This window comes from Centropristis striata, chromosome 20, assembly GCF_030273125.1.
Source record: "Centropristis striata isolate RG_2023a ecotype Rhode Island chromosome 20, C.striata_1.0, whole genome shotgun sequence".
NCBI lineage: Eukaryota > Metazoa > Chordata > Actinopteri > Perciformes > Serranidae > Centropristis > Centropristis striata.
Window position 1 is genome coordinate 30,240,084 of NC_081536.1, and position 15,347 is coordinate 30,255,430.

A 15,347-nucleotide genomic window follows, 5' to 3' on the forward strand; every position below is an offset into this window, starting at 1 on the left:
TGTTTTCCCTTCTTTCCTATCAGTGTCAGTGTTTAACACATTACTTGAAGCATTTTGAGGTGTGTATGAAAGGTTTTAATGACATGGTGTTATTGAGTAAATACAAGGGGAAAGGTTACATGATTGGACCTATGCTTGTACCAATATTCTTTCCCAAGGGTATAATTAAATAATTAATTCATGTTGTAGGTTACGTAAAGTGGTTTAAAAATAAACTTGGATAAGACTACCCTATGGAACCATAGACCATATATAATTTTATATATATAGATATATATATGGGCTGAGTCTGCCTCTATACATTCATATAGCGTAGAGTTAAAGCACATAACAGTATATTAAGTAGTTTAAATGAGCCCTACCTTGACAACAGTGAAATGCTGCTGACATAAATGCATCAATAATAATAATAATAAAAAAGTATATTTAGAATATATAAAACAGTCTGAGTGGGTCCATTCTGCATAACGAGTACTTTTACTTTTGATACTTTAACATGTACATGTTGATGCTGATACTTTTGTACTTTTTTTACTTCAGTAAGTTTTGAATGCATGACTTTTACTTGTAGTGAAGTAATTTCACAGTGTGGTATTAGTACTTTTACTGCAGTAAGGGATCTGAATCCTTCTTCCACCACTGATGTAAACGAAACTACCCAAATGACCGAAGAAGACCTTTACTTTGAAAGAGTTACCCCGGATGCTGTTCTGTGTTGTGTTTCCGGTGGCAGCCGTCGTGGCGGCAGATCGTGGGTCCCTGAGTGAAAACACCACATTTTCTCGGAAGTTATTTAATTTGGTCTCTTCTCTGTGATAGTGCACTTAGCTTGCCCGCACTCCAACACGGACCATGTACCGGCCCGGTAAACCTTCACACGGGCCGCCGCCGTTCGGACCCCCGCCGCCCCACGGCCCTCCCTTCAGACCCGGAGGGCCCTGTGGTGCTGCTCCTCACCCCGGACACTTACCGCCGGCACCTCGCGGGCCATTCTCGGATAACCATTTCCTCCACAACAGGACTCCAAGAGGACATTTCATCAATGTACGTACCGATCAGGCTGCTCAAGGCTACCTAGCGTTAGCTGCAGGATCCAGATAAGAGGCTAACACAGAATGCTAGCCACTGGTAGGGCTGGGCGATATCACTTTAAATCAATATAACTATAGGGCTGGGCGATATCACTTTAAATCAATATCACTATAGGGGTGGGCGATATCACCTTAAATCAATATCACTATAGGGCTGGGCGATATCACTTTAAATCAATATCACTATAGGGAGGGCGATATCACTTTAAATCAACATCACTGTAGGGGTGGGCGATATCACTTTAAATCAATATCACTATAGGGCTGGGCGATATCACTTTAAATCAATATAACTATAGGGGTGGGTGATATCACCTTAAATCAATATAACTATAGGGTTGGGTGATATCACTTTAAATCAATATCACTATAGGGTTGGGCGATATCACCTTAAATCAATATAACTATAGGGGTGGGTGATATCACCTTAAATCAATATCACTATAGGGCTGGGCGATATCACTTTAAATCAATATCACTATAGGGCTGGGCGATATCACTTTAAATCAATATCACTATAGGGGTGGGCGATATCACTTTAAATCAATATCACTATAGGGCTGGGCGATATCACTTTAAATCAATATCACTATAGGGCTGGGCGATATCACCTTAAATCAATATAACTATAGGGGTGGGTGATATCACTTTAAGTCAATATCACTATAGGGGTGGGCGATATCACCTTAAATCAATATCACTATAGGGTTGGGTGATATCACTTTAAATCAATATCACTATAGGGGTGGGCGATATGGGGAAAAAAAATATATATCTGAAATATATATATTTTTTTTAATTTTGCCATTACAATAATCTGACGATATCTTTCAAAATGTGATTTATTTACAAAAAAACCCTGTTCAAATTCTGAGCAAGAGAAGGAGTTGTGTCACTGAAAGGGAATACAATTATGCTCTCAAACTGAAAGTCTACGCTCTTGAATAAAGATGGGATATTTCTTCCATACTTCATCAATAATCTGTAGTAGTTGAAGAAGTATTCAGATCTCTTACTTCAGTAAAAGTACTAATACACACTGTGAAATTACTCTACAAGTAGAAGTCCTGCCTTCAAAACTTACTGAAGTAAAAGTACAAAAGTATCAGCATCAAAATGTACTTAACGTATCAAAAGTAAAAGTACTCATCATGCAGAATGGACCCAGATTGTTTTATATATTCTAAATATATTGTTGGATTTCTATTGATCCATTTATGTACGCAATGTTTCACTGTTGTCAAGGTATGGCTCATTTTAAGTACTCAATATAATGTTGTGTGCTTTAATATATATGTGTATATATGTATATATATATATATATATATATATATATATATTACACTAAAAAACACAGTAAAAAAAACAACCAAATAACAGTCAACAGAATTTAATAACATAAAACTCTAAAATAATAAATAATGAAAAAGCCAGATTTAAAAAAAGAAGAAAAAGTGTGTAAATATGCATTGTAGTTTAAAATTGGAAGGTAACTAAAGCTGTCAGCTAAAGTGGAGTTAAAAGTACAATATTTGCGTCTAAATGTAGTGGAGTAGAAGTATAAAGTTACATAAAATAGAAATACTCAAGTAAAGTATATGTACCTCAAAATTGTATGGTTATAAATTGTTAATGGTTATAAATTTATGATATTTTATATTCATATTAAAAATAGCCTACAACGTACTAACGTTTCTGAAGAACGAAGTACTTAGCCTACATGGTGCCTATTGAAAATCAGTATATCATACTGGTTTTCAGTAGTATGCAGCATGAAACTGTTAATTTGTTTGTTGTATGCGAGGCTTTGTTTAGTCCAGTAATGTTAGCAGTTATGTATATTAACTTATAACCAATATATGATATAAAACACAACCCTGTCTGATTTCGTTGTAAATTGAAAAACATGATTTTTTATAATTCACTGTTATATTGTCTCACCTATAATGTATTTATATAGTTTTTTTAATATATCTAAACATATGCAATGCCCCTATATAGGGCTGGGCGATATCACCTTAAATCAACATCACGATGAACTGAACATTTTACTTCGATTACCATTAACAATTATTTTGTTTTGGACTGTACTGTATATTTGCTACTGTTAAAGTTTGGATATTTGTTCTAATGAAAGAGTGTATCTTTGTGAATTTTAAAGAAATTAAGGAAACGCACACAGATTACTTATTTTGTTGGTATTTACTGAATAGTATGAACTGAAATCAAAGCATCGCTTGAAAGGAAAATGTCACATTTACGCTTTAAAGAAGAAATCAACTTCTCTAAAACAGTAGAATATATAAAAAACTGCATTACTTGAGGTGCGGGCTGGGCAATAATTTATTATATAGAATTATTGCCCAGCCCTACACTGTACACAGCTCCCACATAACACACCCTCTACATGGTCACAGTTTGGTTAGGTTTACGCACCAAAACTACTCGGCTACAAAGACTACTTGGTTAGGTTTAGGGTTAAAAAATATATACTTGGTTAGGGTTAGGAAAAGATCTTGTTTTTGATTTGGAAAAAGTCACACCAAGTTATTTCGAGTGATGTTTCTTGTAGTAAAGTGGACGAATCTTGAAGCATGTGAATTATACTCTTCTTGGTCCGGTTACTTACCAATCAGTGCGAGTGTTTTTGGCAGACTGCAGATTTTGATTTGTTTGCGTGCGTATAGCTAGTTTGTGATTTTGAATACAGGCTGTGTCTTTAACATTGTACCAGGAGAAAGGTTGCATCGTGGCTTCTTAAGTACATTTCTCGTTTCAAACAAATTACTGTAATCCTACCGTGTACTGAAATATTAGTGGTTTATTATTCTTCAGCTTATAGTGTCATATAGAGATATTTTTCTTTCCACGTAGTCTGTGGGCATCACCCTCAACACTGACATTACAACATGATGGACAAAGAAAAATCGGGTATAAATAACAAATCTTTCATGTAATAATGAAACCTGTGGAGTAGAGGTGAGCAACTTGGGACTGTAGGGTTGGGTATCGAACTTGATGTTTTTACGCATATCGACCAAATTACATGGGTACTAGAGGTGGGGGGAAATTGATTCAGCATAGTATCGCGATATTTTGCGTGGCAATATTATATCGAAGTATTGATAGTTAGCGTTCCGACAGCCGGTGGGGCGTCAGTATTTTCGTATGATTTGATACTGGTATGATATGAAACTAATGGATCTAAGGAATCTGTAGGCGCCATGTGCGTCAGGATATCGTGTTAGGACGTTGTCGAAATAAACAAAAAAAATTGGGTTTTTTTATTTTTCATTCAAAAAATTGAGAGCAGTGAAGCTTGTTGTTTGTGAACGTTTGATAAAATGCTGCAGTTGTTGTCGTCCATACATGTTTGATATCAGTTCGGTTCAGTTTGACTGGATACTTTGTTGGTCAGTCTGTGGGTTTGACTCTCAGTGAGATGAATAGACTGAGAATTTTCTCTTATTGGACAAAACAACTCTTGATTGAATTTAATTGTGTGGACACAAAATGCAGTTAAACAGTTAAATCGCAATATATTGTATCACAATACTCGCCATATCGCAAAATGCTAAGAATTGCAATAATATCGTATTGTGACTCAAGTATCGGGATAAAATCGTATCGTGGTGCCTCTGGGGATTCACACCTCTTGAGATTACATAATTAAGATAAATGGTTATAATTAGATTATAATTTTGAATTGTTGAAAGACATTTTGCTTAATCAGAAGACGTGGTTGGCACTGAATCATTTTACATGCAGCCTGGCTGCTTTCTTGCAAACTTGAAATTTCTCCGACAACAGTACTGAAGAGGTCATTTTGGGTGCATGATGTCAAATTTGTCAGAACAGTCCGGATCAGCTGCTTCCATTGGCACCACAATGGACCTGCTTTACATCAAAATTGGTAAGTGAGTTTTTTGGATGCCAAATATTACACTTTTTGTAGCCTTAAAGACTTTTTTAATATATGAAGACATAATTTTTTTTTACTGCAGCTATGATATAGCTATTATATTAAATGAAAAGTCAATTTTGTGTGATTTATGTCGTAGAAATCATGATATTGTGATACATATTTATGTTATTATAATGTGTGGCCAATGCATTTTAACAGGAAATGTTTTTTTCCATTGCTTCCCATATATTGCAGTACAAAATAAAAGAATCAAGAATTGACAGAGCCATTGGATCTGGAAATGTGTTGGCACCATTCCTCTATCGCTGGGAGGTAAAAAAAAAAAGAAAAAAAGAGGACGAAAGGTGAAAGCAGAGCCGCAGAAGAAAGGAAAGGAAGTCAAAAAAGTACAGAAGAAAAAGGAACCTGAGGGGAAAAGTGGTGTTTTTAAAAAATCTTAATGCAATCCCTGTTAACTTTGGATTTTGGCCTTGCCCCTTTATATGCAGATATTTCTGTGGATTTTCTGATATAATAGATTATAGATGGTGACCTATTAATCTGTGGGATTAAATGACATGTGACTGGGCCTAAAGGACAGATATGATGTTTAGCATCTATATATTAAAGGCTTTTTTGGAGAAAAAAAAAGCACACTCGAGACCTTTCCCAGTACCTACTAACTAAAGGAGATCATAGCAGTGTTAATCAGTATTAATAGTAACTATAGATGTCAGATGGATTTTACTTGTTGACATTCAATATGTCTCATATACATCGTATGCATTGTATCATTTCCTTTACACTGTGTATTATTAACTTGTGATGATGTGTTTGTGATGTTGTGCTTTGTTTTGTGTCACAAAGGGAATTCAGAGGTGTCAGTTACAAATATACAGGAATGTTATAAGGAAAGCCTGTTGACTTTGTCTTTATTTACGCTGTTATTTTATCTTTTCTGTGGTCCAAGTGCTGGAAACAAGCTGCACAACAAGCTGTGGTTCATACACAAGCAGAATAATTCACAGAATGTAAGTACAGTGGTTGCACAGAATAGTATCTGAGTCAGTAATGGCACAAGGCAAACCTTCCCGTTATTGTTCTGTCACCAAGTAAATAAAAGAATGAAAGCTTAATTACTGTAGAGTAAGTGTAATTAACGCACAATCCATGTCCCTAAACTATTGCATATCAAAACTTGACTCCCATAACCCTCACGCCACATATATTACCAGCGATATTCAGTTACAGTCAGACATTTGGTAAACAGAACAGTGTAAAGGTGTACAGTCACAATACGGTTCATGTCTTGGTTTAGGAGTCATGGTTCGGTGCAAGTTCAATCTTGGAATCCATCGGCAGTCACTCTTTCAATTTAGCCTCTGGGGTCAAGGGTCAATGTTCCTCAATGACTGACTTTACATGCACACAATAATCCCATAACCATTAGGGGTGCGTTAAAAAAATTGACACAGCTTAGATATTTTGCATGGCAATATTATATCGATTCATGGCCGCCAAGTATCAGTTAAATCGCAATATATTATATTGCCATAATATCGCAAAATGCTTAAAATCGCAATAATATCATATTGTGACTAAAGTATCACGATAAAATCGTATCTTGGGGCCGATACGCTGATTCACACCTTTTAATAACCAGGTCGTATAACAACAGCTACAGTTGTTGCTGTAACTAAATGCAATAGCACCATTATGACTCAACAGCCAATACTTTATTAATACAACTGGGTGATTCTCATGAAGCTAGTCTAAGTTCTGTCTGTGAAGATTATAAGGACATACTTTATTAAACTAAAATATATTTCACTTTTATATGAATGATCAATATAGCCATAATGAGGCACAATTCATTGTTTTGTGTTAAATAATATTTTTTATATCTGCGTCCAGATAATGTCATGGTTTCCCCTCACTTATATACAATAAGTATTTAATAAACTTTATAAAAATAAATATACATTTGTTTAAAAATGTATAATTTAACAGAATATAATCAAACATAATGGTTTTTAACAATGTATAAAGAACAAAATCTGAATGAAAATTGATGAGAAAAAATGATTAAATGTTACGGTAATGATAGAATTGTTTGCATTAAAATATGTGCATATTTTAATAAAATACATTTTGGTGATACCAGCTACTTTTTGTAAAATACAAAAATGTAGGAGTTCTAAAACTAGGATGGACAAAGCCATTTATTTGAAGAGTTATTTCTAAATCAGCAAGGTAGGATCTACTTTTAGCTTTTAGATGTTTTGCGAATATGACAAGAGGTGTTAAACTTGTTCCTGCTCTTGATCTGGAGCTCCATCTTCTGGCTGCTTTTTCTGTATTTCTGCTCGTGTTGGCTGGTTCCTCTGGACGTGCCATTTCTGCTTTAATTTCATGAAAATGAGGTGGAATGGGGGAGAAAGACCAGACTGTCATGTATGTTGAGCTCACATGATAGGATGGTCTTACCAAGCTAATATTCATGTTATAATATATATTCATATCTCAACTCCAAAGCCACAAACAAACCACGATTATATCTATGTATAACAGCAAACATAGTGTAATTGTTGCAACATACCAATTCTGATAGGGTTACAGATTATTATAACAATGGTTGTGATGATTAGCATTACCAGCAGTGGTATTTCCCTGTTTTTATTATATTGTTACCATTAGTAGTCATATTTTTAGTGTTGCTATTGCAGCTATGGTAATGAAAATGAAGATGGTGATAATTCTTATTATCATTAATATTATTTTAACCCCAACCTTAATAATATCCCATCTATCAAAGCTTTAAGGAAACATCTGTCAGATAAGATCACATTGTATGACTAATAATGCAGAAAACTAGTTACTTTCAGAGGGTTCACTTCTTATTTCTTGCCACTGTATTATCTTAACCCATAAGAACCCATGGTGACATGCATGTAACAAACACTTTAAATGTGCTAGAATTTCACATATATAGCTTTATGCTTTACCTTAACTCATTAAATCCCTTAGCAAGACTGTTTGACTGTGTGACTGTGACAAGAAATGACTTCTCCAAATGTGGTTGTGACTGGAAACAGAAATGTGAAAAAGTAGCCAATTTCAAAAAGCTTATTTTTTGTTACTTGGCTAAGTTTAAACCCATTTAACAATTCCAAACTGTTAATGTCCTGTATTACATTTAACCTGTTTTGACCATAATTCCTGAACAAATTAATATAAAACAAGTAACAAAAATATCGCTGTGACGTATACATCAGAAAAAGGCAAATTTGTGTTTCTGTAAGCAGAAAAGGTGTCTAGTTTGTTTATTTTAAAATAAGAAATATCATAAACATAAATACCATAAACGCCCAATGTAACGTTTATGTCACATCACAGATCTTTGACATTTAGGGGTAGTATTTTTTTTTTTTTTAACATCAGAAATGTGTTCTATGTGGTCCACTTGGTCTGTTTTATATCCCCCATAATGTTCCTTCAAGGATAAATGGGTCTGGGTTCTTATGGGTTAAATATGCTATTGCAGTCATGTCTTGTACGGCACTATAAAATTCTATAAATTGTGAATATTCTCAGCCCCACTGTAGCAGCTTCTCCATAGACCATAGTACAGGGACTGGTTTGGGAGGCAGCCAGCAGATTGTCCGTCCTGCACAACCACCGCACATTCAGGTCCCACAGTGGAACCCACCTCCTGTGGAACATCATCTGCCAGACAGCAGGTATAAGTCTGTGTGTGTGCATTAAATGTGTTTTGTAAGTCTAAGCAGAAACCGTTTCTTGCACTCATTTCTTAATGCATATTCTGAAGTTCCTGTTGTTTGAAACACATGCATGTGTCCTTTTTAGCGAACGAGCCGGCGAGGAATTCCTGAGATGCATCGCAGCCAACAAGCCTCTCCCGGACTATCTCAAAGGAAACATGGCATACAACCTGGCTGATGCATTGAAGTCGGCCAGCGCCTTAAAAGAAGCGCTCAAATCAGACCCGGGGCTTCAGAAGCCTGTGTCCAGGAGCCGTAGTCGAAGCCCCGACAGATCTCGTGCCAAGAGCCGGGGGCGAAGCAAAAGCCAAGCACCCGGCCAGAGCAGAGCGAGGAGCAAGAGTCGTGCTCGGGGAAAGAGTCGAGCAAGGAGCAAAAGCAGGGCGAGGAGCAAAAGCAGGGCGAGGAGCAAAAGCAGGGCAAGGAGCAAAAGCAGGGCAAGGAGCAGAAGCAGGGCCAGAAGCAGGGCAAGGAGCAGAGCCAAAAGCAGAGCCAGAAGTAGGAGTAGGAGCTGGAGCCGGAGCGAAAAGAAGAGTCATGTACGGAGCAAGAGCCGGGCCAGAAAGTCCAGGTCACGAAGTAGCAGTGGTGAAAAGAGCCACGGCAAAGACAAAAAGAGAAAGAGGAGCCCCAGCCCCAGCAGCAATAATCTGACAGGAAACAGTATTTTAGAAGGACTGAAGATGGTCATGAACAGCAAAGAGCTGGAGGAGCGGCTGCCCACCCTCAAAGATGCTATCCTCACTATTCAGGTAAATAAAAGCTCATTGTTGATTCTGCAAGATTAATTGTTTCAGTCAGTTCTCAGTCTTATTGCTTTTCTGCTTTTAAAAAAATGTTTTATTCCTTAAAATTGCAGTTTATGTGTGTGTTTCATACATCTAGTTGGAGATTCAACTTGAGCTGACCTGAGTGTATTAGCCTTTACAATCATTAAAGACTCCCCAAGATCAGAGAAATGCGTTCTCTCTCCCACACTGTTACAAATAATGGCAGAATTTGTACCTTCAGGGGTACAACTGCTTGTCACTGTGGCAGTACCCTCTAAACACAGCTGTTGTACCCTTGTTGTACCCCAAAAAAGCCAACATAGTTAGTTGAGTTCCAATAAATTGCCCTTGGGGGTACATTCATGTAGATTATACATTGGAGTACTCCCACTGTACCCCTATTTCTGATAGGGCTAACGCCTGGATTCCACTGGATGCGTAACGGCTGCAGATCCGTCGTCGGAGCCGTTACGCACCCATTATAATCAATGTGTGAGATTCCACCGACTGCAGATCCGCTGCGTAATGAGTCCGACAACGCAGGGCCATCCGACAGCCCTCGCAACACTTGCGCAGAGCTTCTATTTTTGTCGGACGACGGAGCACTACGCATAAATTCAGCACAGAGCAGATCGTTCGGGACAGGAAGTCTTGCACAGACACAAAATAAAACACCGGTATATTTTCAAAATAAAATACCTCGGGTTCGCTAACGAGGTCGGCCGGCTCGTTAACAAGCCGGCCGATCTCGTTAGCGCTGGTTAAGACGGAGTCGCTGGATTTGTCTCCAGTCATTAACGAGGAGATGTTGATTATCTTCCAGTTATATCAATTGAATTCGCGAGATCTCGTGCGTCCTCGGGACTCTGCTGTCCGCAACAGCTCCGACACAGACGGATCCGGTGGGTGTTGACGGACTGCGTAGATACGCAGCCGTTGCGGACAGACCCCTGTCGGAGTCGTTACGCATCCAGTGGAATCCAGGCGTAAGGGTACAAAAGCTGTACATTAAATGGTACTGACCTGTTGTACCCCTAAAGAAATTTGACTTTGAATGAGACGTGTGCTGCAGTGGGAGGGCCCTGTGACGACTTCCCAGGAGTTCAGCAGTGGAGTTTCTCTTGAAGTTTGAAATGTCCTGGCCAGAAAGAACTTTTTTCTTGTTCTTGCCACCTTGAGAACAAGAACGAATGTATCTGTTCTTGTGGAGTATGTAAAGGGCTTAACAATCACTGGTGGTTCAATCAGTTGCATGCTTGTACCTCATTATTTCCCAAAACATCAAACCAAGCTAGATCACAAAGTGAAGGACCTACCATGTGTTAAGTGTATTTTATTGTTGTGAACCTCTGCCCAGGGCTCAGGTGACAGCAAGAAAGTGGAGCCTGTGCCTGACAAGCACAGATATCAGCAACAGCACAGCATTGAAAATCCAACATCGTTGGAAAATGACAGCATGCTGCTTCCCCACGACAGAGTAGGCAGTGACTTCTCATGGCTCCAGGCTCAAAGTCAAGAAGACTCGACCGCCCTGAGAGCTAACGAGCTTGAAGATGAAGAGTCGTTCCTGTATGGGAATGAAGACGCTGCCGGAAAACCAGCTTATAAATCCCCTACCGCACTTTTTGCGGCATTTTCCCAGATGGGAGAAGGTGCCAAACCACTGGAAAAAGATAGTTCAGGCAGTCGAGATCATCACCAGAACCAGCAGCCCATGTTCAGTAGCTTTGGGGATCTGCTCGATCTGAAGCAGCCCCTTCATGCGACGTCCTCGAGCGTAGGCTCGGCCGGTCTGGACAGCAGCGAGGGCGAGAGGATAAGGAACATTTTAAAAGGTCTGGGCAAGGTAGACCTCAGCGAGATCATGGTTAAGATGCAGGAGCAGAAAGAGGCGAAGCAGCCGTCTCCTGCACCTCCCGGTTCGATCCTCACAGCAGCAGGCTTAGCGCTGCCTGCACTGAACAACCCCAACGTACGGCAAGCTCTGGAGTCTTTACAGTCACTGATCAAAGGTGAGAATCCTCTATTTAATGTTCTAGTTTTGGTAGTCTTTATACTTACTAACCATGCCTTAGGTTATTCCTAAAGTCTCAACCGTGTCTTTTATGTGCAGTTACACATCTTTTCATTGGGGCCATTGTAGGCCAACCCAGAAGTCAGCATCAGCATTTTGGATCATGGCAGAAAATACTTCTACTCTACTGACCAATTAATTTGGTCGATATGCTTGAAAATATCGAGTTCGGTACCCAACCCTACAGTCGCCAGTTGTCCACCAAAAGTAGTAGTCACTTATAATATCTCATTATAATATCTCCATTTTTCTGCATTTTTGCTCCAGTTCTAAAAATATAGGAGACGCCACAAACATGAAAATGTCTTGACATTCCACATTGCATACTTAAAAAAAAGATAAATAAATCACCCATACTTTCTACAAAGCTTCGACACATCCACTGATTTTGCATCCTTAGATCTCTAAGTTTCATATGATACCAGTTTCTCCAGTATAAAAAACTTCAAAAGTACTGATGCTAAATTAACTCTAAATATCAATACTTGGCGGCCATGAATCGATATAATATGCCCACTCAAAACATTGATTTTTTCCAACACGGCTACTGACCAATTCATTTGGTCGATATGTTTGAAAATATCGAGTTGGGTACCCAACCCTACAGTCGCCAGTTGTCCAACAAAAGTGGCCCAGTAGCGGACAGCGGAAGATGAAAGTATAACACACATTATGCATTTCATGTCACTTTCAGGAGCAACTTTGTATAACATGTATCAAGTTGATTTGAATCTGTTTCTCTGCAGCTGTCCAGGGTAAGATGTTGTGACATCTGAGCGTGGAGGTGCATCCAATACGTTGGAAACTGATGCCACAGGGCTTGATGATGATGATTTATCTTGTTGTCTTACTTTTGATGTAAAATTCACGATTGTCTTGCTTTTGTTCTCTCTTCTTTAAGCTACGAAGGAAAAGCGGGAAAAAAGTGATGGCAGTGGTACATCTCAGACATCCTCCAATAAACACAAGGTAAGGGATTCCCAAGCCGCGTCATTGGCACATACTAAACACATTAAAGAACTGTGAAACCCCTCTGGTATCACATTTTTTGTTGAAATTTGTCATTTTTCACTTTTCTGATATATTTTAGAATTCAAATTTCAATTTTTCTAATGGGTCTATAATACACTGTGTATAAATTTACAAATATACAAATAAGTCCACTTCCCAAAAAAAAACGCAAAAAAAAACTTTACAGATTAATATTTTTTTTAACTTTTTTCTGCATAGACCTCTTAAACAACTTCCGCCCTGCTCAAATCCACCAAACATTCAATTATTTTGAGGATTTTAACCCTTTAAATGCCAGTTTGATCACTGGACAAAAAAACACAAAAATTGGTTATTTTCACAAAACTGGGTTATTTTCACAAATATTGATTTTTTTATTTTTTTTTCACAAAAATGGGTTATTTTCACAAATATTGATTTTTTTCACATAAATGGGATATTTTCACAAAAATGGGTTATTTTCCATACAATAAATGTTGAGTGGCTGGGTGATTTTTATACATACCAGTCTTGGATATGTCAAAGATGAGCCAAAATATTGACTTTGATGCATTATTAGTTTTTGTGTAGCATCAGGACTGAAATGTAAGGGTTGAGGGTTAATTGTTACTTGTGCTTCCCAGACAGGTGATGAGGAGGACTGTAAGAAAGAGAAACAAGCCAGAGCGAATAAAATTGAATCCTTGATGAAAGAATTGGAAGGATTGCTAAAGCAGGACGGTAAAGCAGTTCTCTCATTAACTCCTATACTTCCTGTTGTCTTTTGTCTCTTCTGCTGCTTAAACACTCCGTATTGTATTATGCTCCCCTGCCCTTTCTTGTCTCTTTGCAGGATTGAGTTTTCTGACACCAGTAATTGGATTTTACTGCCATAAATGTGAGGAGTTCATTAGCGATTTAAAAAGTGGTGAAAGCCATGCAGCCAGCCATCGTCATGGCAGCTCCAGCAGTGTAAGTAGAACTCCATGTTGATAATCAAGCAGAACTTTCTTTCTTTCTTCCTCTTATTTTTCTCCACAAAAAGTTTTTGTGCAGCCAAAATCCTAATAATAAAGTCATCAAAATTGGAAAGTGGGCTGCAAATTCCAGGCATATCAAATAGCATTAATTGACTTTAAGGTGGTGCTATTACAAGTAGAGGTAGGGGAAAAAATCGATACAGCATAGTATTGTGATATTTTGCGTGGCAATATTATATCGATTCATGGCCGCCAAGTATCAATATTTATAGAGGGCGGTCAGTATTTTTGCTGGTTTCGTTTTTTCCGGAGGCCATATCGGGCTCACTTTTAGGAATATGCTGTAGTTACTGGTATCATACTAGTCAGGCGGCTTAGGACCAGATTTGAGGAGAATGGTGACATGCTGGACAAAAGCATCACATATTTTCCACATGCTTTCCATCAAGTTTCAATTTTTGATGGGAGCCACTTCATCAAGATTGCAGATCCAAGATGGCTGCCATATAAAATCTATGAGAACCAATATATCTTCCAAGCCACTTAGAAGGTCAATCTTGGTGTCAAAATCTACATTTTCTGGGTCAAGGAATCATTTAAAGCTATTGAGAATATCACTACATGATTATTTCATCAAATATATATGTTCATTTTCACCATGTATTTATATAATTTCCAACGTGGTTCTATATATGATAGTGATTCGCCTCTTTGCTTCCACAACGTCTCCAACATTCTGTCTGATTGGAATATGATCTCTTTTGATATGGAGTGCAGAAATAGCCAATGAGATTTTTCCATGAATATTCTCTCCAAAGTGGAGAATTTGTTGTTTTCCATTGCTGTTTGAAATATGTTTTTTTTTAATGTGTTTTAAGCAGAAAGTGCAGGCGGACAAGCGTGCTGGAGACAACAAGGGACACTCAAGCCATGTAAGCAACAGCTCTCAGCGCCCACACCAGTCCGACAAGAGAGATCACAAGGACGGTTACGGTTACGGCCGAGACTCGGGGGACCACAGAGCTCACAGAGACCACCAGCGGGACTGGAGGGACGACAGGGATCACAGGAGCAAACCCCAGGAGGAGCGCAGGGGCCACGGGGCCGGGCAGCAGGGAGGAAACCTCTCCCTGAAGGAGGAGATGAGGAAGGAGAGGCTGCTCATAACGGTGTCCCGCGGACTGACGCCTCCTTCCTCGGGCCCGAGGGTGAAGGAGGAGGCGAACAAGGAGCAGAGCAAAGTCAAAGTGGAAAACACGGACGGAAAATCGGGAAAATCATCCAAAGGCAGCAAGGAAAAACATGATGAAAGCAGCGATAGTAGTGACGATGATAAGGGGAAAAAGCACAAGACAAAATCTCCTAAAAAGAAGAAAAAGAAGGATAAAAAGAAGAAGAAGAAGTCCTGATTGTAATATAATGGTTCCCATATCTGTACTGGACTGATCCCTGACGTGATGTTCCTTAATTTAAAGGTCCAACTGTTGTCTTTGCACTCCTGCAACCAATGCTGTGGTTTGTTTTTCTCTTCCCCTCGGTTAGTTATGTTTTACTCCTGTGATCAGCAGAGGGAGGTAAGCCTAAAATAAGTGGATTTTTACAAGATGATTTATGTGTTGGTTATGGATGATATGCCTGAAGTTTGCCCATCATTTCATTCAATGAAATAATATCTTACTTTTCTGCATTTTTATCTGAAATGACACAAGTCTTTGTCCTGTGCTGACTTTCTATAATAAAGAGATGTGTAAAAAAA

At 38.5% G+C, this 15,347-nt stretch overlaps 1 protein-coding gene across 1 annotated transcript; it reads left to right on the forward strand.

Moving 5' to 3' along the window:
- Positions 1 to 703: 703 nt before the first annotated feature.
- On the forward strand, positions 704 to 15,347 carry si:ch211-195b21.5 (zinc finger protein 638). Its single transcript, XM_059359336.1, has 8 exons — positions 704 to 1,044; positions 8,590 to 8,735; positions 8,863 to 9,529; positions 10,905 to 11,559; positions 12,523 to 12,590; positions 13,256 to 13,352; positions 13,465 to 13,583; positions 14,473 to 15,347. Exons 1-8 carry the CDS (start codon positions 853 to 855, stop codon positions 14,998 to 15,000), a joined length of 2,472 nt encoding a protein of 823 aa, XP_059215319.1. The 5' UTR covers positions 704 to 852; the 3' UTR covers positions 15,001 to 15,347.